This window comes from Delphinus delphis, chromosome 18, assembly GCF_949987515.2.
Source record: "Delphinus delphis chromosome 18, mDelDel1.2, whole genome shotgun sequence".
NCBI lineage: Eukaryota > Metazoa > Chordata > Mammalia > Artiodactyla > Delphinidae > Delphinus > Delphinus delphis.
In genome coordinates, this window is record NC_082700.1 from 68,386,545 (window position 1) to 68,413,739 (window position 27,195).

The 27,195-nt window shown below is 44.1% G+C and overlaps 1 protein-coding gene across 1 annotated transcript in view; it reads right to left on the reverse strand.

Moving 5' to 3' along the window:
- TMTC4 (transmembrane O-mannosyltransferase targeting cadherins 4) overlaps positions 1 to 27,195 on the reverse strand; it is a 61,267-nt gene that overhangs the window by 26,469 nt on the left and 7,603 nt on the right. The window contains exons 4-7 of the mRNA XM_059995778.1: positions 25,290 to 25,405; positions 23,934 to 24,150; positions 19,188 to 19,275; positions 1,239 to 1,336 (exon numbers count right to left, since the gene is read on the reverse strand). Of these exons, the coding sequence (XP_059851761.1) occupies positions 1,239 to 1,336; positions 19,188 to 19,275; positions 23,934 to 24,150; positions 25,290 to 25,405 (519 nt within the window). The remainder of the gene's footprint in view (positions 1 to 1,238; positions 1,337 to 19,187; positions 19,276 to 23,933; positions 24,151 to 25,289; positions 25,406 to 27,195) is intronic.

The following is a 27,195-nucleotide window of genomic DNA, read 5'->3' on the forward strand; positions in this document are numbered from 1 at the left end:
CGGGGCACGAACCCGTGTCTCCTGCACTGGCAGGCGGACTCTCAACCACTGTGCCATCAGGGAAGCCCTGGGAGCCTTGTTAAGGGGAGATTCTGACTCAGCAGGCCTGGGGTGGGGTCTGAGATCATAAGTTTCTAACACCCTCCCAGACGGTGCAGTTGCTACTGGTCCTCAAAACCCACACTTTGAGACAAGCATGGGTTTACAGCGGTGTTTCTCGCAGGTTGATTTTGTCCTCCCCCTCCCGCCAGGGGGTGTCTGGCAATGTCTGGAGACATTTTAGGTTGTCACAACTGAGGGTGGGTGTCCTTCTGGCATCTACTGGGTAGAGACCAGGAACATATCCTATGATACACGGGACACACCCCAAAGAAAGAGTGATTCATCCCCAAATACCAGTGCTGCCAAGGTTGAGAAACACTGGTTTAGAGCAAACTTTTAAAAAATAACTCATGAAGTTCAAGTATCTTTGCACAGTAATTCTATGCCATTTCCTAGCTGGCTAACCTTAATCCTACAGACCAAGCCCAATAAAACCAGCCTCGGCTGGTGTCAAACCCCAAAGAGCTCAGACCGCTCTTTCTTTCCCACAGCTTCCGATACGAGCCACACCCCCCCCCATCTCTGTTTTCCATTTCTCTACGTCCGCGCACATCCCTAATGTCTCAGCTTCCCTGTAATAATGTAAGGTGGGAAAACTGGCTAGAATGGAGAAAAAGGGGAGTGCCTTTCAATGCCTCTCTCTTTTTGGGGCTTCAACTTAGATCGGACATAGGAGGTGCATGCCTGGACTCTTCAGAGCCCTCTCCTCTCCTCTCTGATGTTTCAGGTGAAGCTGGGTATAACGTAACGCACATCAATGCACGTTTGGAGCAGAGGTGGGGTCAGAACACTGCTGTATTTAGGACTGCCGACATGAGAGCACCCCAGAAAAGCCACAGCAGTCTTGTTTCTCTTTTCCCTAGGACCTCTCCAAGAGGGCTAATCACTAGTCTTCAGGAACTGTCCCCACTCTGTGTCCACCAGTTCTGATGAGAGGCAACTGAGACAGTCAATTCCCACGCAAACCGCCAGGGGCATGACAGCACAGGTAATTAATTGGTCCAGAACGGTGTAGGACTGAAGGCCGGTAACGGGGTGCAGTAGAGGAGGTCACTGGGGCAGGGCAGCCCAAAATGTCCTTACGGGAGGGAAAGGGGGTGTAGGGAGACAGGCCCCGATGGTACCTCAGGTCTTACCAGCACAGTGATCCCTTGCTCTTTGCACAGCATGGCCACTGCTCCCAGAAGGATACTTAGCAACACCCAGAACGTGGACTGCGTCCCCTCCTTGTTAGCTGCCAATCAGGAGAAATGACAAATACAGAAGTCATGCGATATAGCTCAGTCTTGTTAACACCTGGAACTAAAATTCTAAGCATGCACCTTCAATAGCCACAATTTAAAAACAGTTTGGTCTTCGGACAGCATTTCTCTGTGGGTGAGTGTGTTAGACCCACACTTCTGGTTAGACAGCACCCTCTACATGGCACACACATCTCCTTCTCAAGGGGACCCCAGCAGGTGCCCAGAGCCTTTGGGAGGCACTGTAATGCAGCCCTGGCCACAAAGACATCTCAAGGCAGAGTCCCCAGGGGGCAAGTTCCTTCTTCCTACCTGGCCAGTCACCTAACAGGCCATTCTGAGAGGGCGTGCCAAGAACTCTCACTGGGGGTGTATGCACTGCATCTGGTTGCACAGGACCCAGCAGTCACTGCTGCTGTTACAACAGGGGGCAACGGGAATCCCCAATCTGCTCTAAGAATCTCGACAACTCCCAGGGTTGGAGTCCAGCACTGCTCTGAGAGCGGCTACCCCTTCCGGGTGGAGTCTGGGCTCTCTAAACACCTGGTGGCTTAGGAACGTCTGCTCTGCTACCATCGTGGAATAGCTCTGTAGGATGCAGGATGCAGGACCAGTGAGGCCACATGCATGGACACTCAAGCAACAACAGGAAGTCAAAGCATCACCAGAAATGTGACCACTGTAGTAAGCAGCTTGGGTGGGGCTGAGCTCCAGTCATAACTGATGGTCCCTAAATGGCCTTCTGAGGAGGGTGGGTCTGCTATCCACTGGCGGGTGGCTGGTGGATGCAAGTTGGGGGCCAGAGCTGAACTGCTCAGGAGGAGAAGAAAGGGCACATGTGATGCTCCTCTCTGTTCCTCTGTGACACCCTCACCTCCTCATTGAGGTAGATGGTGAACAAACATTTAAAAAAGACCTAAGTTTAGCACCCCTATGTTCACAGCAGCACTATTCACAACAGCCAAGACATGGAAACAAGCTAAATGTCCATTGACAGATGAATGGATAAAGAAGATGTGGTATATATACACAATGTGTATACACAATATATACAGTATATTGAGTAATATACACAATATTACTCAGCCATAAAAAAGAAGGAAATAATGCCATTTGCAGCAACATGGATGGACCTAGAGATTATCATACTAAGTGAAGTAAGTCAGAAAGAGAAAGACATGGGACTTCCCTGGTGGCGCAGTGGTTAAGAATCTGCCTGCCAATGCAGGGGACACATGTTCGAGCCCTGGTCTGGGAAGATCCCACATGCCGTGGAGCAACTAAGCCCGTGCGCCACAACTCCTGAGCCTGTGCTCTAGAGCCCTGAGCCACAACTACTGAGCCCACGTGCCACAACTACTGAAGCCCACGTGCCTAGAGCCCGTGCTCCACAACAAGAGAAGCTGCCGCAGTGAGAAGCTCGAACACCGCAATGAAGAGTAGCCCCCACTCGCCGCAACTAGAGAAAAGCCCGCGTGCAGCAACGAAGACCCAACGTAGCCAGAAATAAATAAATTTACAAAAAAACAAAAAAAGAAAGACAAACACCATATGTTATCACCTATATATGGAATTTAAAATATGACACAAATGAACCTATCTATGAAACAGAAACAGAATCATGGACATAGAGAACAGACTGGTGGTTGCCAAGGGAGAGGAGGTTGGGGGAGGGATGGAGGGGGAGGCTGGGGTGAGCAGATGTAAGCTTTTATATATAGGATGGATAAACAACAAGGTCCTACTCTATAGCACAGGGAACTATTCAATGTCCTGTGATAAACCATAATGGAAAATATTAAAAAAAGAATGTACATATATGTATAACTGAATCACTTTGCTGTACAGCAGAAATCAACACAACATTGTAAATCAACTATACTTCAATTTAAAAACTTAATTTAAAAAATAAAAATTTAAAACACACCTAAGTTTGAGGTAGGGCAAAGTGAACCTGCTTGGAGGAGGTGCCCATCAATCTTGGGTCACCTCTGCTTAAAACCGGAACTCCTGGTCTAAATTCCAGCTCTGCCGTTTACCAAGTAGCCTTGAGCGAGTTACTTTTACTAACCATCTCAGTGACTTCATCAATAAAATGGGGGCAACATTACCTATGTATCCCCTACTTGAAAGAGAAAAAAAAATATAGAAGTACCTGGCCACTTGTGTTAAAAGTTACATAACTATGCTTGTAAATGCAAAACATATCTCTGGAGAACACAGGTGAAACTAACTACGGTAGTTTCTGAACAGTTTTAAGAAGAAAAATTCAGGTAGGAGAGGGAGGAAGTCTTACTTTCACCGGGTAATGTTTCATACTGTCTAAATTTTCTTAACTATGTGCATGTATTAAAAACCATACTAAAAACTACACATTAAAAAAAATCACTTGGTATAGTGCCAGGACCCCAGAAAGCATTCAGTGTTTGTTGCACATTAATCAGCAAAATCACCCCAGGTTTGAGGGAGAAGGTCTTTCAATGGGGCTTTGATGCAAGGGGGTGGCTGATCTGTCACCTTGTCACCAAAATGTGCCAAGCTTGTTATTCAGTGAAAAGATGCACCTTGGTTCTCATTAAACTGCTTGAGCAAGAAACCAACAATTAAGGGGTGTGTGTGTGTGATGCAGATCCTGAGTGAAGTGAATATGTAAGAATCATCAGCAAAACCCCAGGATGAAAGTCCTGGGCTCCCTGTCCTGAAACAGCTGTGGGGTCTGGGTTGGGAAGTGCTGCTAGCCTTGAACTTTCTACGTGTGGGTGGAGACTCCTCTCAACATATCGAGGGTCTGCAACCAGCCGAGCCCCCTGGACTCTCAACAAACTGTGAGCAGGACTGAACCCCCTGCTGCTAAGGGCCCAGTAGGCTGGCGGGGAAAGTGTCCTAGTCACAAACAGGCTATGATGGCTGGAGAGATTCGGAAGTCTAGCAAAAGGACACAAAGGCCAACATTTTCTAACCCTTTCAGCTTTTCTTGGGACCCTCCGTATGTCAAATTTCCAAATTTAATGTACAAACAGGCAGAACTAATAGAATACAGAAAAGTCTTATTTGGCTGTATAGTTGAGGCACCAGAAGGCTTTTCACCAGGCCAAATGATCAACAAACAAGAAAGCCTCACTGATTTGGAATCCACTGTCCCATAAAACACAACGAACACTCTTGCTGTAAGCCTTTCCAATCCTTCCTGCCGCTGACGTGATAAAGGGGTCCCAGTGCTGAGAATGGCATTTAAGGCCTTGCTGCTGGGCGACACAGCCTCTCTCCGGGTTCCCTCGGTCTATATTCCAGGCACACGGGTCAACCTGCTCACTGGGCTTTGCACATTCCACTCTCTTAGGCTAGAACGTTCCCGGCAGAATCCTGCCATCTTATTCAGCTGCCAAAGGTCACTTAGGCTGTGCGACCCACTCCCACTCTCTTGGGCAGCCTCCCTTCCCAATTCACTGGGCTTTATTCACAGTTAGAACAACAGCACGTGGTCCTACTGTGGGCACACCTGACTGCCCAAGAGCAGGGTCTGTCTCACACACGCCGGTGCCCCTAACTGACCCCCTAGATTAAGTTAGGCCCAGCATAGCACCTAAACTGCCCTCAGCACAATCAATCCCTACATTCTTCTCACACTTTATTGCAAATGCTTGATTTTTCTGTATTTTCCCCAGATGGGGCTTCTCACCCTTGGCACTGCTGACATTTGGGTGGGCCAATTCTCTGCATCGTAGGACGTTTAGAGCCTCCCTTGTTTCTACCCATGAGATGCCAGTAGCACTTCCAGCCCTCAGTGGTGACGAGCAAACATGTCAGACTTTGCCCGATGTCCTGGGGGTGGGAGGGGATCACGCCCAGTTGAGACCATTGCACTAAACCTGTGCCACTCACAGCGTGTGGTCCATGGACCTACCCTGAGATCCTGTAAGAAAGGCAGACTCTCAGGCCCCACCCAGAACCTCGGACTCAGAAACTCCAGGGTGGAGCCCAGCTGTGAGCCTTTGAACCAGCCCCCCAGGTGATTCTGATGCTAAAGGTCAAGAAGCTTCACCCTAGATGGGAAGCTTGCTCACCGGTGCATCCCGGGCACCAGGCCTGGCTCTTTGGAGCAACTCCTCCAAGCTCCAGAATCCGCAGCACCTGATTATCTACCGGAAGGGGCAAGGAACTGACGAATCACAGAACCACAGTGTAGGAACAGCTGGAGCGCTCTGGGAGGTTGTGCCTATCATCTCCCTTGCAGTGACGGGAAGGCCGGAATCCCTTCCGAGACGTTTCCAGCCGGGGGCCACGGGGCCTTGACTTCAGGAACGTCAGTGATGGGTGTCACTTTCCATGACAGTTTCCATGACAGCCCATTTCGGTTTTAACGTTGGGTCGTGTAACACGCTTTCTTAGAGCGAGCCCACGCCAGCCTTCCCCCACCTCCTGCTGCCCTAGAGCAGTGCCTCTCCAATAGCCCAGGTGGCACAGTGCCTGGGAGCCAAGTTCTCTTTATCGCAAACCACTGTATATCGGAATATTTAGTTCCATCAAGCAAACTATGGATAATTTCACTTGTAGAAATTAATTACGTTTTATATGTAATACCAAGAGATCACAGTTACGAGCCACAACAACAGAGCCTTGTTACATTAGACATGACTGCGCTGGGGTGTTTACATATTTATTGGAATTTATTATTATTTTTGGCCCTGCCGCTTGGCATGTGGGATCTTAGCTCCCCGACCAGGGATCGAACCCGCACTCCCTGCATTGGAAGCGTGGAGTTTTAACCCCTGGACTGCCAGGGAAGTCCCAGGAATTTATTATTTTCTTTGGGCATTTGTAGCAATCATTAGCAGACAAGTGCTCACAGACACCAAGGCTTTAAAAACAAACAAAAAAGGCCAAAATAACCCTAAAGCTATTAGTTAATTCCTTTTAGGATATGATTTAAAGAAAGGCCTCACATGTTTTAGCAGGTGAGCACAGGGTCCAGCTGGCAAAGCAAAGGTGATGACACTCACGATACACCACACCAGAGCACGGGTACGCCCATGCCTTCTGACATACGACAGTGATGGACGGAGGGTGACAGCGTAAGGCTTGTCCTCTCCATCCTGGCATACGTGTGTTCACTTAGCCCCTCCTCTGGTAACACGTCATCCTGAGTCTGCGTCTAACCACTTCCAGGATTTTCTCGTTATCAGCAGGTTATATGCAAATAGAACCCTTAAACGAACCCATTAATTACCACGGAGTCTCCTCTACAGGGTAAAAGACACCCCAACCCTAGCTCCTATGCCCCTACCGGCTCGACACCACCCTGCATGGGAGATGGTGTTGTAGGTTGACCTCAGCCATTTGTTTTCATGCCCACCAAGCATTAGGTTCAGCAGTTCACTAGAAACCAAATGGAGGGACTTCCCTGGTGGTCCAGTGGTTGGGACTCTGCGCTTCCACTGCAGGGGGTATGGGTTCGATCCCTGGTCGGGGAACTAAGATCCTGCAAGCTGCGCAGTATGGCCAAAAAAAAAAAGCCAAATGGACTTCTCCCTTCCTTGCCCCTTTACCTGGATTTGATTTTTTAAGCTTCTACTCCCACAATCTGTGTTTATACCTCTTAAGGAAACAAAATATGATTTCCCAATGTAATGTTCCCTGTTCTTAACATTAAAAGCAAGGCCCTTGATTATTTTCTATTTCCTCCTAGAAAAACTGAATTAGCTTGTGTTTTACTTGACTGTAACAGGGATTAATTTCCCCCCCACGGACCAGTGGTTTTGGATAGGAAAAGAATTCCCAGTTCCTCCATTAAAACACCCAAAGGACCGCTCTTGAAAGCACTGCATTAATGCAAAGTTAAATTACTACAGGGCTGTGGAAGTGATGGGCTCACGTTCCACTTGTCTGGAATTTAAAATGGATTTTTCCTCAGTTGGCTAAATCAGAGATTTCACGGAATACAGAAAAATAACATAAAAAACCCCACAAGCTTCAGGTTCACTGATAGCCTTCTCCCTAATCTCACCCCATAATTTCACCACACTTCTCAAATCCCAAATTTCTGTAAGGGACTCAGACTCCCTCCAACTCTCAAATCTTTATCACAGCTCTTCTGGGACAGCCCTAATCTTTACTTTTCTCTTATACTTCTGATTTTGTTCAAACATGTCCAGCGTGGAAACGTGCGAAAGATGAAGATGAGTCTTTGCTGAAGAAGTTTCTTCAGTTTCAGTGTTTATTAAATATGAGTGTCACTTCTCAACAGTGGCAATTTCAGGGACCAGTTGTAAACCCAGTGATGGCTTCACATTCAGAAAACCAAATTCTAGACCACCACTGTCCAAGAGGAGGCATGCCAGTCACTGAGCACCTGAAATGTACCTCTTACCTATTGAGATGTGTTGGAAGGGTCAAACACACACCTGAGTTTGAAGACTCCGTATGAAAAAAAGAATGTTAAACATTTCATCATTTGTACACTGATTACATGCTGAAATTATAATATTTTTGATATATCAGGCTAAAAATGTATAGTTAAAATTCATCTAACCTGTTTCTTTTTATAATGTGGCCAGTAGAAATTTTGTTATGACCTGAATGGCTCACACTGTATTTCCTATTGCACAGCACTATTTACACCATGTGCTGAGACCCAGCTCATATAAGAAATGATCTGCACAGCTGTGTTTGTGTTCCAAGTCTGCCTTTGAAAAACTCGGAAAATACGAAATTCGTTGCCTATTTAAATCCAATTATTTCTCCCCCAATCCCTACCAGACTAGCAGTTGATATGTTATCAGGAGTCATAAGACTAAGCATGCATACACACTTCAGTTTTCCCACCATCCAAACTAGAAAGCTGGGTAAAACTAATACAGTTGACTCGAACTGGAGATTCAGGGCCTGACACCTCGGTATAACTTCACAGACAGTGCCCCACGTTCCTCGGTATCCGAGGTTCCACATCCGCGGATTCAACCAACTTCCAGTCCTGCAGGACTGAAGTGCGTATTGAAAAAAATCCGCCTACAAGTGCACCCGTGCAGTTCACACCCATGTTGCTCAAGAGCTAACTGTAGTTTTAAACTATTTCGTATAAATCAAAGGGGTCCTCTTTACAAATGTGTTGTATATAGGTGCATGATAAACCAAGGCCAACCTACACAGCATTGATAAAGTGTTTCTAGTACTGGGGGCAATCAAGAAAGGCCTCATAAAAATTAATCAACTGGGAAAGTGGCCCTGAGTTTGGGGACAGCCCAGCCTAGCGGCCTTCTGGTAATAAAACCTCCTCTAGCACAGCTTTACCCATGTAATTCCCCAATTTAAGATTTTCTTTGAGTATTAATTTGTCAAGGTGACTAACGCTAATAATTGCCAATATATACAGCTAATCTAGATAAATTTGGACTTGTGTTTTTGTATGTTTTTACTTAATAACTAATGCAAGCTACTCTTTTATTTCCAACTTTGAGCATTTTAATAAGGCAACTGAAACAGATAACAGGAGGCTACCTTGCATACAGTTGGCACTCAGTAAATATTTGTTGAGTCAATGGTTTCATTTATTTCCATGTCTATTAGAAGCCTTACTATATTTTGAAGGCAATTATGAGATGGTATTTAATACCAAAAAGTTATTAATTTGTTAATGTGAACAAATACAGCCAGAAGTCAAGTCTTTTCACTTTTAATTTAGTCTTTGAACCCCCTCACAAGGGAAGAATCTTCATCATGTAAGAGACTCTTTTTCAAAATAAATTATTATTTTTAAAATTTATTTATTTTACTTTAATTTTTTTGGCCACACCGTGCAGCTTGTGGGAACTTAGTTCCCTGACCAGGGATTGAACCCGAGACCTCGGCAGTGAGTGTGTGGAGTCCTAACCACTGGACCGCCAGGGCATTCCCTAAAATAAATTATTTTTTAAAAATTACATAAGTAATATTAAAAATGCATAAGAGAAACTGATTATTTTAGTTTTAAATTTAGAATTAACTGTTAAAAACAGTAAAAATAAATATCCTGAGGCAGATATCGCCTCCAGTGCAGTTGCATTTATGAATTACTTTTATTCAAAAAAGTCTTTCCCAAACAGGGAATTCTAACTGGTGTATAGCTCTGTGTAAGCATCTCAGGTTCTGACAGAGTTCTCCATCTCATCTCCATCCAGTCTGCTAAATTTTAAGCACCAATGACCCAGGAGAGGAAATTTTTTTAAAAACCCTAAAAAGCTATTCTTACACCATGCAACATCTCTCATCACTTAAGAACACAACTAGGATAATTGTGCAGCATTCGCAAACATCAACACTTTATAATCCAGAACTTAATAAAGACTGGTTTAGAAAGTGTTTTCTTTGTTTCGGTATATGTCTCTGTTACCTGAGATAATCCAATCACTTAGGTAAAGGGAGGCAAAGGCTAATAGGCAGTGGGGATGGGGGTGGGGGAAGGAGCTGGGGGGGGGCGGGAATAAAACACCCACATGCACTAACAGAAAGACACTTGTCAGTGCCAACACCCACAAGTGCCAACAGATGTGATCAATTTAATGAAGCACTGCGCCTCGGATTTGGCACTGCTTTCAAGTGGGAGGCTCTTCTTTCAGAAAAAAGCATCACATTGTAGGAGCTACCCTCTTCACCACTCGATGCCTGGCATCTCTGCTGCCTTAAAACTGGCACGGCGTGGTGTGTGTGTGTGGGAATCACTCCACCCTGACAGGTGGCCCCAACTCCCTCTGCCAGAGCGACACAATGAGCATCAGATTCTCGTTCCAAAAGTGGGAGCCAACCAAGCAGTGCTTCCACCCGCAGAATGAGAGAAGTCAGACACTGCAGTCCTAAAATACAAGACCGTTTTGGGAGAATCGAGCAATGTACGAACCACGATACATGAAAGAGAGAAAAGAGAACACACATGAATACTGATGTCACAATTCAGATGGCAACGACCCCAAATCTAAAAACAAGTGTCCTAGACTATGTGAGTTACACGATTGCCCAAATTTCTTTTAAGCTGTGTAATTCTAAGTCAAAGAAAAACATGTCTTGAATCACAGTGGAAAACAGGAGGAAATGAGACCCCAAGAATCAAGAGTTATCCTGTTTTAGCTGCCTGAACTATGGTAAGGAGAGCAACACAACAAAGTTTAAGAACTTAGAACAGAGATTTGAGACCTTGTGTTTCATAATAGTTTAGAATTTAAAATGGTTATTCTAGGTTTGTAGCAAATTCCTTCCCCTCTTGAAAAGATTCTCTCCGTCCCACTATAAATGAGACTAATGAAACTTCTCTTCTTCGTCCGAACTCCCATGAAACAATATTTTAAGGTATTAGTTTATAAAAGAAATTGTTTCTGGCTATTCTATCAAGTTTATCGCGCAAAGAGATTACCTGTTTCCAATCCAAAATACGTACTAGGCTTTAACAGAGAGAGAAATGTTGATAGGATGTCTTATCATTAGAATAATACTTTTTGTTTCGGGCATTCAGAAAAAATAACCAGTGCACCATCAACTTCATCTGACTTAGTGTTTTTCTTTCTTTATTTTTTTAAAGAATAATTATCCTTTCTTTATAAGGATATTTTCTTATTTAAAAAAAGATTCTGTTCTAAAAGATCTTGCTTGGAGATATTCTATGTAAGCACCAAAAAAAAGAAAAAAGAAAAGAGGCCGACAGAAATGTTACATGAGATTTTTTTTCCCACTCTCTAAAAATGCTAGGATTCCAGAGGTTAGCACAGAATTGCTTGTTAATAAACTCAGGCAGTTAAAAATTGTCCAGAGCTTTATAATAAAGACACTGCATCTATAAAGAAAGCTAATGAGGTTATCAAAAAGAAATGTATCCTCTGAAAGAGTTTTCTAACTAGTTAAATCATTAATTTCAGAGCACTCAATTTTTTTGTTCCCTTATAAAACATATTAAATCTGTTCTTCTGTAAAAACCCTTTTCTTAAACTTCAATTTTATGAGCAATGAATGCTAGACCTTTCTTTGAATTTATGTTCAGATCCAAAAAGAACAAAGACCAGGTCACTTTAAACGTAAGTTTAAACAATAAACAGTGTTTATTATTATTTGTATCCAATAAGTACCGGACTGAACTTCTACCACAAAAAAGTTTTGATTCTCAGCTGCACACTTACAAACATGTAGGCGACCCGAGTAGCTGGGGCGAGGACTCACTGCTACCATGACACGTGTTTGCCCTTGGCTTTTTGTACATCCACACTGACGAGACAGCAGAAAATAAAGATGTATTTCTTAGGGTATCTCAAAGTCCAAATGAAAATATATACACCTGAATGTTCATTAGTATCAAGGGTCCTGCTTTACTGCACTGAAGGAAATTTGATAGAGAGTAGATAAGACACATTAGCATTTTAATACGGAACTACCTTATGATCCAGCAATTCCACTTCTGGGTATTTACCCTAAGGAAATGAAATCACTACTTCGAAAAGATATCTGGGGCTTCCCTGGTGGAGCAGTGGTTAAGAATCTGCCTGCCAATGCAGGGGACACGGGTTTGAGCCCTGGTCTGGGAAGATGCCACATGCCGCGGAGCAACGAAGCCCGTGCGCCACAACTACTGAGCCTGTGCTCTAGAGCCCACGAGCCCCAACTACTGAGCTCACATGCCACAACTACTGAAGCCCGTGCACCTAGAGCCCGTGCTCCACAACAAGAGAAGCCACTGCAATGAGAAGCCCGTGCACCGCAATAAAGAGTAGCCCCCGCTCGCCACAACTAGAGAAAGCCCGCGTGCAGCAACGAAGACCCAACGTAGCCAAAAACAAAAAATTAAATAAATTTTTTAAAAAAAGATATCTGGACCCCCATGTTCGTTGCAGCATTATTTACAACAGGCAAGACACAAAAACAATGTGTCTATAGACAGATGAATAAAGAAAATATGTACACACACACACACACACACAATGGAGTAGTACTCAGCCATAAAAAGAAGGAAACCTTGCCATTTGCGACAACATGGGTAGACCCTGAGGGCATTATGCTAAGTGAGATAAGTTAAACAGAGAAAGACAAATACTGTATGATCTAACATATATGTGGAATCTTAAAAAAAAAAAAAAGGGGCTTCCCTGGTGGTGCAGTGGTTGAGAGTCCACCTGCCGATGCAGGGGACGTGGGTTCGTGCCCCGGTCCGGGAAGATCCCACATGCCGCAGAGCGGGGGCCATGGCCACTGAGCCTGCGCGTCCGGAGCCTGTGCTCCGCAACGGGAGGGAGAGGCCACAGCAGTGAGAGGCCCGCGTACCGGAAAAAAAAAAAAAAACCCACAAAACTGAACTCATAGATACAGAGAACAGATGGGGGAGCAGTGTGAAATGGGTGAAAACGGTCAAAAGGTACAAACTTCCAGTAACACGATAAATAATGAGTCCTGGGGATGTAATGTACAGCATGGTGACTATATAGTTAATAACACTGTATTGTGCATATGAAAGATGCTAAGAGGGTAGATCTTAAAAGTTCTCATCAGAAGACAAAAAATTCTGTAACTATGGGTGGTGATGGATGTTAGCTAGACTTACTGTGGTGATCATTTCACAATATGTACATATATCAAATCATTATGTTTTACACCTAAAACTAATACAATATTATATGTCAATTATATCTTCATAAAAAAGAAAAAATAATAAAATGTACATTCCATGGCAAACAAACAAAAAAAGAAATCGGCAGTCCCAAGGTTACAGTCATCAAATCTGCATAAATGCACTAAGAAAAGAAGGGGATACTTATTGAGTGCTTGCTCTGAGGTGGTCACAGGGAGGAAAAGAGAACAGGGAAGAAAGGAGAACCAGCGCACTCTTCTCCTTTAGCACTCTGAATAACGGACACTTCCTTTCAATCAAAATACACTGAGCTCTAAGTCCTTTTAGGGCAAAAACTATGTCTCTGACACACGGCCTGGTACAGGATGCCCTTGAAGTTTGATTAATCATTGGTAAACGAATGAATGACCCAAACTGATAAGCCTCTATGTGATTCTAGAACAGAATCAGAAACAGTGTCTTATCATGAATGGGTAGGGATATTACTGCTTCTTCTCTGTAAAGGTATTATTAGTTTTGAAGCCCTTGCTCAGCTTAAAAAAGGACTCTCAGCCCCCATATTTATGAATTTGAACATTAACATGATGTTTAAGAATTATTCCAGAGAGTTGTTCTCTACAAAACAAGTAGTCTCTGTTCTAAGCCTGTTGAAAGAGGACGGAAAATCCCAAACACAGAAGAGTTGCTGAAAACACAGTGACTATCCACAGAGACCAGGAAAGGTGCTACCGGACTTTAGCAGTGGTTCCAGGGTATTGAGACAAAGGGGGATTTCGGAGTTAGGGAGCAGAGGGAGGAGGCTGGCAGAGTGGAGGGGCTGTTCGGTGCTGCCCGGCTGAGCGGAACAAGGCGGACAGGGCTGGGCATCAGGTCCCAGTGTCCTGCCCTGCTCTGCCGTCCTGAGGTTACAGCAGGTGGGGCTCAGGGCACAGGACCTTGTTGGGCGGGGTCAGAGAAGTGCTTGAGGTGTGGGACATAGGGTTTCCCCAAAACTGGCTAGTAACTGAATGTAAGTCTCTCTCTCTCAAGAATCAGGCATATGACCCAGCAATCCCACTCCTGGGCATATATCCAGAGAAAACCATAATTCGAAAAGATACATGCACCCCAATGTTCACTGCAGCACTATTTACAATAGGCAGGACATGGAAGCAACTTAAATGTCCATTAATAGAGGAATGGATAAAGAAGATGTGGTACATATATGCAATGGAATATTACTCAGCCATGAAAAAGAAGGAACTAATGCCATTTGCAGCAACATGGATGGACCTGGAGATTGTCATACTGAGTGAAGTAAGTCAGACAGAGAAAGACAAATACCATATGATATCACTTATGTGTGGAGTCTAAAAAAAGGGTGCAGATGAACTTATCTACAAAACAGAAATAAAGTTACGGATGTAGAAAATAAACTTATGATTACCAGGGGGTAAGGGGGGAGGGATAAATTGGAAGAACTGGGATCAACATATAAACACTACTATATATAAAATAGATAACTAATAAGGACCTACTGTGTAGCACAGGAAACTCTACTCAGTACTCTGTAATGGCCTATGTGGGAAAAGAATCAAAAGAAGAGTGGATAGATGTATATGCATAACTGATTCACTTTGCTGTATGCCTGAAACTAATACAACACTGTAAATCGACTATACCCTAATTAAAAAAAAAAAAAAAAAGAATCAGGTCACTCTGTGCCTCAAGACCAGCAACAAACTTGGGAGATAGAAATCAACCGTTCCCTTGATAGTCTGTGATGTGGAAACTGAGTGGGCACTGGAAATAACAGTGAAAACCAACTCAAACGCTAGAGAGTGCAGTTGAGGGATGGCTGTTCTCCTCCATCAACTTTAAACTCCCAAGAAAGAATGATTATGATCTGCAACTCAAAGCCTGCGTGGGCAGGTGGACACAGTCAGAGGACAGAGAAGACACAAAAGTCCACCGCCAATAATAACTTTCTGGGGCAAGACACTGAGGTCTGGCTGTGTGCAGACAGGTAACCTCCTGTAGCTTTGCATTTTCCAAAGACTAAACAAGCTGCGGGTGACAGCAAAGGGCGGTACCAGTCTGGAGGTGGGTCCCTTGGTCCCACTTTAATTGACTCTTTCCTTTTCCTAAAGGGGGTTCAAGTGCATGGGAAGGTGGGACAGCCTGTAAACAAGAGGTCAACGGAGAGGCTTCTTCAAAGCCTTCCTAATCGATCTATTCATCTTCTTACTGTTCCAAGTAACTCAACCAAGTGAAAATCTGTTCATATTCTTAAAGGCTTTCCACAGAAGCCATGCCTACCATGGCCACAGGTGTGCAAACATTAAGTATTTCCAGGTGAGCTTTCTCGAAAACATTTACGTACTTAACATTAAAGGCCTATAACAATCTCTTTACAAAATCTCTTTCCAATTTAAAAGTAAGCATGCTCTAAATGTTAAAAGAATGCTACCAGACCAAAAAAGAAAGGTTATATCACTACTAAGAGGCAATATACTAGAGTTCCATTAGTACTAAAATATACTTCACCAATTTCTCATGAATCAAAGTATTAACTGAAAAAACATCATATATTAAGCACTTTTTCCTTTGGTATCAGTTTCCAAAGGCCTTATTTTAAAAATCTATCTTTTGTGTGGATGGCTCTTGGAAATAATTTTATAATTTACAAACGAATGAAAAAGAGACACATAGTTCAGAATATGTACATTTGTGTATTGGAACACAGAAAAGGTTAGCAAAAGGATCCAGGGAAAGAATATAACATGTCTGTAGTTTTTCGCCATCCTGTGAGGACGCTCCATTAAAGGAGGCTAATAAATGCATCAGCTCACTTGCTAGAAGAATTTTTAGTCTTCTGATAACTTTCCCATAATTTCAATAAGAGCAACCTTTAGAAGTAGTGAGAAATTTTATTACATCTCCTAAATGATGTGTTTGAACGTTGAATCTATCAACATTTAGTACGTTCTTCAAAAAGCTCTTTTGATTTCTTTGAAATCCATTCAGAATAAGGGAGTAGTTACTTTAAGGGAAGATATGTTAAAATTAATAAAATGAGGGCTTCCCTGGTGGCACAGTGGTTAAGAGTCCGCCTGCCGATGCAGGGGACACAGGTTCGTGCCCCGGTCCGGGAAGATCCCACATACCACGGAGTGGCTGGGCCCGTGAGCCATGGCCGCTGGGCCTGCGCGTCCGGAGCCTGTGCTCCGCAACGGGAGAGGCCACAACAGTGAGAGGCCCGCATACCGCAAAAAAAAAATAAATAAATAAAAATAAATAAATAAAATGATACTGCACCAAACTTTTGAGATGTCTACGAGAAAAGCCAACAGACTTAATTTTTAATTTTCTTCAAGAAAAATATTACTGATAAGTTGTTACCTACCTAACTGCAAATTCAGATTTAACTGCCATCTTAAGAACGCAATATAACAATACAAATACATAAAATGCAAAAAAAAAAACCCCATAACAATGCAAACAATACCACTGTTTGTAATGAATACGATGGTGAGAAGTAAATGAAGCTGCTCCCTCTCCCGTTACCTATGGAAACGGCTGGGGCTGGTGTCATTCCCCATCTCCCACCCCCAGATCCCTGGGGGCTGTGTGGCTCTTGGGAGTTTTACAATCATCACAGGCAGGGAGATGCCAAGCCCAGAAGAGCTGGACATGCCTTATTGCTAAGTTAACGTTCAGTCTCGGGAAGGAAATTACCCCCACTGTTTTCTGTTCTTGAAGCTGTTCTATTTAGCTGTCCCCAAACTCTGCCATATCAGAAAAATGATGAGTCACAGGAAAAAGTGGTGGTATGATCAAATAATAATAATAAGAGAGGATGGGGAGTGGGTGGGTATGACCCAGTCCTGAGTGAGCATGGAGGTGTGGGCCCATTGGAGTCACCCTGGCACTGTGTCTTAGCAGAGTCGCAGGTTTGAGGGAACGGGTACTTTGAGATATACAACCTGAGCCCTGTGTTCAGCTGTCCAGGACAGGATGGAGTAGGGGCCCTTCCCAATCTACCCTTGGACACTATGGTTAGTTTCATACAGATGTTCTAGGTATATAACTATGAATACCTAGAACATCAAAACAGGATAGCCTGTCCTAGAAGAGTTTGCAGTCCTGCCTAAGTCTTTTTGTAAAAAAACATAAAGGGTTAAAAGTTATCTACTGCTCTTTTTAAAAAACACCTTTTGTAAAGAACAAAAAACATATATAAGTAGAGATGCTGATATAGGAACTCATGTCTCCATCACTCGGCTTCAACATTGACTCCTGAGCAGTCTGGCTTCAGCTAAAAGCCAACATGCTTCCTGCTTCCTCTCAGATTATTTTGAGACAAATCCCAGACTTTATATACCATTTCATCCATAAATATTTCAGCATGTGTCTCTACAAGAAAGGGATTGTTTTTAACACATACGTTCGAGGCACTATTACACCTAACATTTTAACAATTCGTTAACAGAATTGAATGGACCTCCTGTTTATTTTTAATGATTGTTTTGACAGGCTTGCCTCGCTGGTCCCTTGAGTACAGGGAAGCAGAAGAACACAATGTAGTTGACGCTGGCTTTGAAGTGAGTTAAGACTCAAAGGTGAACCCAGTTCTGCCATAAATAGCTGTGTGATACTGGGTAAGTTACATAAACTTTGAGTCTTACATCTGAAAAACAGGGAAAGTAAGTCAACCTATCTTAAAGACTGTAACATAAGTAAATGAGAAAAATACACACACACACACACACACACACATGTGCCAGTAGATAGTCAATAAATGGCAACTATTACATTAACAGCAAACATCTGCCTTCCTAAGTAAAAATACTTCCTGCTGGGAACTCCCTATTACTCTTTACTAAAAAACCTTTTGGAACCACTAGGATGGTGACAGTTACCTGTCTGTCATGTCCCAGGGGTTGGCAAACTTTGCAAAGGACAGGGCAGTAAGTACTTTAGGCTCTACAGGCCAGGAGGCCTCTGCTGCAACTCCTAACTCTGCAAAAACAAATGGATGTGCCTAAGTTCCAATAAAACTTCATATATAGACACTGAAATGTGAATTTCATGTACCTTTTAATAAGTCACCAAACACTATTCTTGTGGGATTTTTACCCCCAATCATTTAAAACCAGAAAAAGTCATTGTCAGCTTGGGGGCTGGATTTGGCTCATGGGCCCCTGTTTACCAACCCTGAGTGACCCCACTTCACCAGCCCCAGCAGACACAAAATCCTGAAGTAGTGGTCTGCCCTTCCTTATGAATAAGACATCAATTTACCGGAGGAATCCAAGTACAAGCATTAGTACATGAACAATAATATTAAGGCCTGGCAGGGGACTGAACCTAAGCTTTGAGAAATACTGTGGAAGAGACTCAAGGAAACCCAGGTACATCAGTGTCAGCTGAAACGGCCCTGCTTGAGCATTCCATAGGGATCACCCCTCTCACTTTCCCTTTTCTTCCCCTCTTCCCCCCAAATATAAATTGACTGTGATTATAAATAGAGTTCTACAGTCAGGAACTGACTTTATAACAGAAGTTGAATGCATAACACCGTTGCTGGGGCCAGCATGTATAAATGCTATGTAAGCTGAATGTACTGTATCCAATTTCCATTACAAAGCAATCTGGAAGGTATGATCTGACTTGGAGGGAATCAGAACCCAGATGAGTAGAGCTATACAGGGATTCTCCTAGAACTCTATCAGTGCACGGCTGCACTGCTACTAATAACCAGGCAATTCCCCCTCTCCCCTCCACACACACACAACTGGTCATTTCAACTCTGTTGTTTCCAACAACAACTTTCTCTGTAAGTATCAATGACGCAACAATGATAAAATAAGAACCTCACAATCCAGGTGCATATTCATGGCTACACATTTTACCAGTTTTCAAGGTTTTTCGCCAACAGGTTTAAAAAAAAAAATCATAAGTTTTTTCCCCTCCCCCTTCAATTTTGCTGGAAATAAAAACCACAAAAATCAATCACAACCGCTTCAGCACCAAGAGCAGAAGCTCTGGGTTACAGTACCCAACAAGGTGCTCCCTGAATACTGTGAACATCGAAGCACAAGCCTTTGTATTATTAAAAAAGCAATGGAGTTACAGACATCACTAAAAAGGGCTGACATCTTTGACCCACATTCCTTCAAAGCGATAAACTTATATAAACCGACATTTTCCCATCTGTTAGAACACTGCTCAGCAGGACAGAAACACGAAGAAGATGCAAAATTAAGAAGGCAAAATGTCATGCTTACTTTCTCTAAGTGCTTTACAGTAGCCAAGGAAAGATAACAGAAAAAACAGGGCAGCCAGGAGGTCTGCACAGCCGACAACAGCAGCAACCTTAAAAGAAGGGGCAGAAGAAAAGATGTATGTAAAAAACATTTCAACAAAACTTTGGAAATACAAAAGCAATTCCTTAGAAATAGAAAACGAAAACCTTATCAGACTTGGCCATCTATTAAAACAATCCCTGCAACTGTGACGCTTCCCTGTGGTCTGATCTGACAACTGATTTTCTTTTCATTTTTGGTCTAGGACTTGGGTCAGCCGCTTCCACAGGAAGGCTGGGTTGGCTCGAACCCAGGGAGGGTTCTTTTGTGGGCCACACGCAGCCAGCGATGCCCACGGGCAGTGAAAGCCCGTCACTCAGCACGCTGCACCCACAGCTCCAGAGGCCTCTGCTCTAATCAGGTCCCCATGGCGAATTTTCAACTGGAAAATGGTATCAGCTCAAAGGGCATGATATTTAAAAAAGAAACCTTGATTGGAAACATGAAGGAAAGGTGAGAAGTCCATATTACAAGTCATCAGGCAAAGAGAATAAGACACAGGGATAACGTTCAAAGCTGCTTCTGCCATCTTTTCCTCCCTTCAGACCAAAACCAATGAAGTGGGTTAACCTGGAAAGCAGAACGCTTCAAAAGTGGTTGATGAGTAAGATGAAAAAAGGAATGCAATTTCTACCATTTCTTCCCCACCCCCCATTTTCTACATCTGACGACTGCCCTTCCCTTCTCCACCTTAGTGACAATGAAGCAATATAAAATCTGTGCTTCATTTCTTTGAAGCTGATTATTCCAATAATTGCTTTCCAGATTTTCATGGCAACGAAAGACCCAGAATTCCACTCATGAGTATTGGTCTAGTTTACATGGCATTCTTGATTAACTAGCACCTGGATGGGACATACGTCAAACCTTTCACTGTGATTCTCTAGGTATCGCTTTAATGGCTGGGAAGTTCATCTTTTCTTAAAGTGAGATATATGATAAGTCAGACACAGAGTAAAGACTATCCTACAAATGGAGATGGGAGAGTATACAATGAATATGAAAATTACTATATTTACATATGATTCCCAGGTGCGTCTACAAGCAATAGCTAAAAGGAATGCCTTTTAGGAGCAGTTTCCTGCTACGCTGGTTAGATACGATGGTCTGAGGCAATCATCCATTCCGATGGTGAACTGCTGACGGAGGGCCACGTGGCAGCCCAGGGTGTCACACAATCACTAAGAAGATTGACAGCTGAGTCCAACCTGTGAATGCCACGCACATGAAACAACCTCCCGGGAAGGAAGCTAAGGACAAACAAAGGTTCAACAGATCTGGGCCAAGTATGCCAGCATGCCAGAGGGTTAAATGGTACAATTACTTCATGAAGGCAGTGAATATGTAATAAGACTTCTGGAATCCTCTGGCCTATAACTCACTCAAAGACACAGTGAAATCGGGGATGCAGTGAGACCCAACACAGAGCCGGGCACACAGTGGGTGCTGGGTCACTGTCCGTTGCTGCGTGAATCCCAAAGATGCTTCTGTAAACACTGGGAGGTGCGGGGGTGGGGGGCGGAGGGGGGGCAGAAAGACAGAGGACACAGCAGCTCAGGGTGAAGCAGGTACGCGCTCTGCAGCTCCGGGGTGAGTGATGGAGGGGGCGCCTGGTGCTCTGGGCCTCCCATCAGGACCAGAGATGGGTGGGAGCTGTGGCTCCCTACAGGGCCTGAGGATGGCGGGGAATCCCAAAGCCTTTCAGAGGATAAAGTGAGCAAAGCCAACCCAGAGAAGTGTATCCAAAAAGGTCCTTAGAGCAAGGGGGTCGAGGAAGCAGGGGCTGGGGGATATGGAGGGTCAGGGAACAAGGTTTCTTGAACTGAGTGAGGGGGAGGGAAGTGGTTTGGATAAACACCAGGAATAGGGGCCCAAAAGGCCAGCCTAAACCACTTGTTATCTGAGTGGCTGAGGTACATTAAAGACTCTCACTAACTTATATAATATTGTAAATCAACTAAACCTCAAAAAAAAAAAAAGACTCCCACTAAAATGAACTTTGAACATCATAAACTCATTTTAAAGCAAACAGTCTGCCTTTGGTTCACTGAAGATACTCCCAAGTCTTAAGCGATGTACGTCACATCGTCTGACATGAAGAAAAACAAGTTTTAAAAAGTATGGCAAGTGTTTCAGAGTAAAGAGTATTTAGTCCTTCAATGAATTTTTGGCATAGTAATTAAAGAGAGATTTCATAGAAAAAAAATTTTAAAGGCTACCCAAGGAGGCACTGAGTTTAACTGTTTGGGGAATGGGCATGGGTACGGAGAGATTTTATTTTTCTTTTCGGATATTTGCGTATGTCTTTTCAGGCAAAGTTATTTACAAAGGCTATTTTTTTTTCTTACAAATAACCTGAAGCACTCACATCAGAGTTTTCTAGCAAAGTCACTGCAACTCCCCCAATCCATACAGCAGGAGGTGGTGGCGTTTCCCCACAGGGAACAATTTGCACGGGGGCCATGGAAGGAATGAGGGGAAGGGGAAAGGGGGAATGTTTCACCATCCAATTCCTTCAGTGTTAAACTCTGGGTTTATTGGATGGGCAGGGTTATTAAGAAGACCCAAGCTTCCCTCTTTGATACCTGAATTCAAGCAATTTGAAATTTTCACCAATGCTTGGTGGAAAAGGAAAACCTACAATAACACTGGTGTCCTCAGGGAACTCCCTGGGGCCTCCATCCTGGTCTCTAAAGACAAGAGGCAAGGAAACCCCCTCTCTTAGCTCTTCTCCGTCCCTTGGTGATCCAACCCACAGCCCAGAGCACAGGGTGCTTCCTCAGTACTGGTCCAGAAAGCTCTGAGGAACTCTCCTTCCAGGGTTTCCTTGGGTGGGCCTGGTTTTTGCTCACTGTTAAAGTGGGTTAAATGTAGAGTGGGAAGTAACAGCGGGGTATAAAGAGGATGAAAACAGAATACCGACTATTTGCCAAAACGAGGAAAGGTGAACATACAAATGATCTGTTTTAGAAATGCTATTTTTCCATGACCCATAAAATGGCTTTCATGGAAAGGAGGGAGAGGAGAGATGAAGACATTTTTCAAATATTCTCTTCTCTCCTATAGCTGGACCTCCCTTGGGTTAACATGTTCCCACATTGCATTTAGCTGGCGTGTGTGTGTGTGTGTGTGTGTGTGTGTGTGTGTGTGTGTGTGTGTCTGTGTGTGTGTGTGTGTGTGTCTGTGTGTGTACACATCCAGTTATACTTGTCGGCATTTCAAATTTTTCTATAAAGTAACTTCTCATATTTAAAAGCAGAATTTTAGAAACATTTCTTTGGTTAACAATTCAAGTATTTCATTTTGCTTTTTAAGATTACACAAAATTAGACAAGGACCAAAACAGTAAATCAGTATTTTTGCCAGAAATTCCCTTATTTCTGATAAATGTGTACAACACTCTTATTTAGACCATAAAGAGAACTTGCATGGAAACAAATTCTAATTTGATCACAAATCTATCTATCTATCTATCTATTGGTATTTATCATACCATAGTTCCCAATCCCTTAAGTCCTCTGAATTTGCCAAAGTAAAAAAATTATGAGACTTCTAAAAAAGCTTTCAAGTAGTAAGATATTAGAAGGAGGTTGTGAGAACAATCCTGCAATCCTTTTAATACCAAAGCACAGATAGTTTAATAATATTAACAAAATCAGATGCTAAAGGCAGGAATTCCTCCCAATATTTTGAAACTGACTTCAAGATGCTCAATGCAACTGGTCAAAACGCAGGTATTTAAATACATACCGGATGCAGAAATCTATTGTGGAGAAGCAAGAAGGTCCATGTGGTATTTTATACTAGGTACTTCACACTTACAGAACGAATAACTAAAATCAAACATGCTGACTTACATTTTCAAAGGGTTCCATGGCAGTGGGGTAGGGTGGTTCCTGAAAACCTCTCAAGTGTTTGGTTAAATCCCAACAGAGTTTGCACTGAACACATTCAGCAGCGGCTCAACGGATTAAAAGCAGGAGCTGCCTGACTACATGGGCTGAGAAGCCAGGTGGGGAGAATTCAGGAGCAAGTCCCAGCAGGATGCGGGGACCCGCTTTCCAGGTCAACTCAAAGCACGCTGGCCTCTCCTGGGCTCGGGCTCGGATGACCAGATCTTAAGTTCTATCCCTGCATCCACCAGCTATGTGACTGACCTGGGTAAGTCCTTAATTTGTCCTCCCAGGCTGCCTCCTCTTCTGTAAAGTGGAAATTGTTATGCCGCCCCAGCTGATCCCGCGGAGTTTTGGTGACAATCAGATTAAGTATAAGAAAGTATTTAGGAAATTATAAAGCTCTCAGCTAACATTGGAAAATTGCATCAGACCCAACCTGGAAGAAGAGTAATCTCAGACTCTGGTTTTTAGACCCCAAAGCTGGGCAAGACTCAACATTCATACCTTCACAATGTGGTCATATAAGGAAACAGAAAGTATCACCAGAGATCATACCACATGGTCATTATACAGTCTTCGCCCATAGGGGACCCTGTGTTTGCCCTATGAGGGACCTGTTAGCCCTACAAATCATCGTTCCAAATGTCTGAAAGCTTGGGCTTTCTACAGCCATACAAGTATCCGAGGGAAGCCTGTTTTAGGGAATGAGCTGATACACGGACTGCCTGTCCTCCTTATACCAGTGCAGAGGCGGTGGGCGGATGATACTTACACACTCGGTGTGCACCGGGTGCACAGCAAACAGCAGGGCAGCCAGCAGGGACGACCTGGGGGCCAGGTTTAGCCTCCGGCCCTTACTCGTGTACTGCAGGCCCCCAAACAGCACGGAGAAGACGTCCACCAAGAGGATGGAGATGCCACTGTGCAGGAGGATGTTGACCACATGGAAACTCAAGGGGTGGAAGCCTCCCGACAAATAGCAGTTCATCCTGCAGTGAAAGAAGGGTGTTCACACCAGAGGTCCAGAAGCACGCGAAACAAAATGAGAACCAGCTGGAGGAAAACCCTGGTGCATGAAAATACCAAAGGGAGAAGAGAAAGTGTGCAAGTTTGATAAAAGTAGCGTCAAGATAAATAATGCCTGTCAAGCTAAGAAGGCTGAAGAAGAGGTAAGAACATAATTAACTGCAGAGCGGAAAATGTAAGATAAGGGCATCTCAGAGGAGTGGGACAGAAAATACTTGGAGAGGAAACGTGAAAGGAAAGCTAGACAGTTTTTTAGACGCAATAAAGGCAAGACTGTCTCCCAGGAAGATATAACAGACCACACATTACTCAGGCTACCCCATAGGGACCTGGATTTAAGATAGTCGTGTGACTTGCTGATTCCCCAACCCCACCCGGTCCCCACCCCCCCGCAAATACTCCTTGACAGTTTGTCCACTAGCCTTCCAGACAATGGACCTACTTCCTTATAGTCAGGGATTCTTATTTCTGTTGCTTTTCAATCACCAGGGGTTCCAATTCATCATTTCCATGCTCCTTTGAGAGATCTATACACAGGTATCTAACGCATCCAAGAAACAGCTACACATGGGAACTTTTGTGAGACGAACAAATCTGTTTAATGCAAATAGCTCCCTGATTAATGGGGGGTGGGAAGACTGTCTTAAGCTTCATTTTGGTTTTGCATATTGATGTGGTCACAGGAGGAGGATTTATACCTTAGCTTTTTATAATGAAAAAAAATCACAATTTCATTAGATGCTACATGTTGCCTTGACATATTGTTTCCTCAGTATTAACTCACAAAGGGTCCCACCTCCAAGAACTGTGCAAAAACACGGACCACTTCACCAAGTTATCCTTGCCCAGACCCAGGCTAATCTTCTCAGTGTGGTTCCACTGTCAGTGTCTGCATCGCCAAAGCAGCATCACTCTAAAGCGATGCTTCCAACCTAACTCCTAATGGCTGGAATTAGCATGTATTTCTTGGAGACCCACATAGTGAGTGGCTTATACGTCCCTCCGGACCACTGACCCAGGAACCTTGTCACATACCACCTGGTACAACGTCAGGCACAAGCCTTGGGTGCCCCTCCCATACAGCCGTCCTGTTGCATCTCACCTGAAAACCAGCACCGTGAGGGGTCGGTAGGACTTGTGACTTGTGTTGCTGCTCAGCTGATTGCCCCAGAAGTCATGATGCCACAGGTCCCCGAGGGGCGTTTCTGCTCGGAGGTCCTGCAGGAACACACCAGAAGAGGGATCAGGGCTCCTCCCTCACCCTGGGCGGAAGTCCTCTCTTCTCCATCTCTCCCACCAGTCCTGGGTCAAGCCACCGTCATCCTCACCCAGGACCCAGACGGGCCTCCTCGCGGGTGCGCTGCGCCCTCTGCCTGTTCTCCAGTAATCCCTCCAAGATGCAAATCGTGTCACCCCACCCACCCTCCCCTTCCAGGACAAAGCCGACTTCCTGACACGGACGCCAGTGTGCGGTGCCCTGGGTCCTGCTGAATTCTGCAGGCTCATCTCGCAGACTCTGTGCTCTGCTCCTGGCCTTCGTCTGGTCCCCACACGACTCCCGCTGCCACCCACCTCAAGGCTGTGCGCACACAGGTCTCTGCCCAGACCGCCACCCCTCAGCTCCCCACAGCTCAGCTGCTTCCGCTCTTCGTATCTCGGCCACTGGGCTGCGACCTTCTTGAGCTGATGCGATTCCCTTCCCTTTGGGGCATCTCGTGCCTGTCCTCACAGCACCTGCTGCAGGGCAGTTTATAATCATGTGACCCCTATCTGTCTGCCCCACTGGACTGGGGCTCCTCGAGGCCTGGGCTTCCCTGCGTTTGGTGGGAGTATACAGAAGGTGCTCAATCTATGCGGAATGCATGAATGGACCATATAGCTAAGTGAGATCACTATTACTCTCTCTCATATCCAATACCTAAGGTAATTTACCAAAAATATCCCAGTTCAAACATAAGAGTAAGCATATAGATTTTAAAGTTTCCCATTTTTGATCATGAGCTAAGCAGATAGTAAAATTACAGAAAAAAACAATTTCCATCTAATTTTTAAGGATAAAAATTACTAAATATGTTAAAATGATACCTACCGTATAGGGTAGTTTAACTTGGTACTGAACTACAGATACTTTAAAATGAATCTTTTGTTCTTTTTACATTTAAATATGAACCTAGATTGCTTAAACTGTGTTTAACAAGAAGAAAGGTACTTGCAGTAGGTATCAAAACTGAATGTTAATTTTTTCTTCACAGCACAATTAAACAGGAACATTTTAGGATCTAGAAATTATGATGTAATAAGCACTGCATGGTGTAGCAGTCAAGATTCTTCACTGCAGTAACCAAAACAACTCTGATTAACTTAAGTGAAAAAAGGAACGCCTTAAAAAAGATCACAAGGCCCAACGACTCCCAGGTGGGCTGGAAAACCTAGTTTGGGGCTCTGCAGCCTGAAGGGCACCAACGAATCAGACCGCCGCACATCTTGCTGAGGCTGCCTGGCTGCCCGCTGACCCCTCTTCTCTGTGTGACTAGCCCCCGGCTCCAACAGGTGCCTGTATCTGATAGGAGCGCCTTTGCCTGGGTCTGCATCCAAACTGGACAGTCTTTGCAGCTCACAAGTATTTGAAGATGGAGAAGGCCCCAAATGGAAGAAGTGTGTCACATCATGGGCAGCCCAAGAGAGCAACCAGTGTCCAACACACACTGGCATTCAGTGAGTATTTGTTATTTAGGAGCTTAATGACTCAAAGGGAAAAGCTTGGGGACAGGCAGCAGAGGTGAGCTGGTCACCTGACACCCACTTTGAGGGTGAATTTCACTTCCATTGGGTATCAGCTTCAGAGGCCTTGAGTGTCTGGACCTCCCTCTAAGAGTTGATTTGATATTTCATGAAGGTCGTGGGATCCACCCACTAACTTAGGTTACTCCATTACCATGCTGGAAGTCCATGTACTTTTGCATTGTCCCAGAAGTACCTGCTCAGTTGTGAAGGAATTGAGCAGAAGA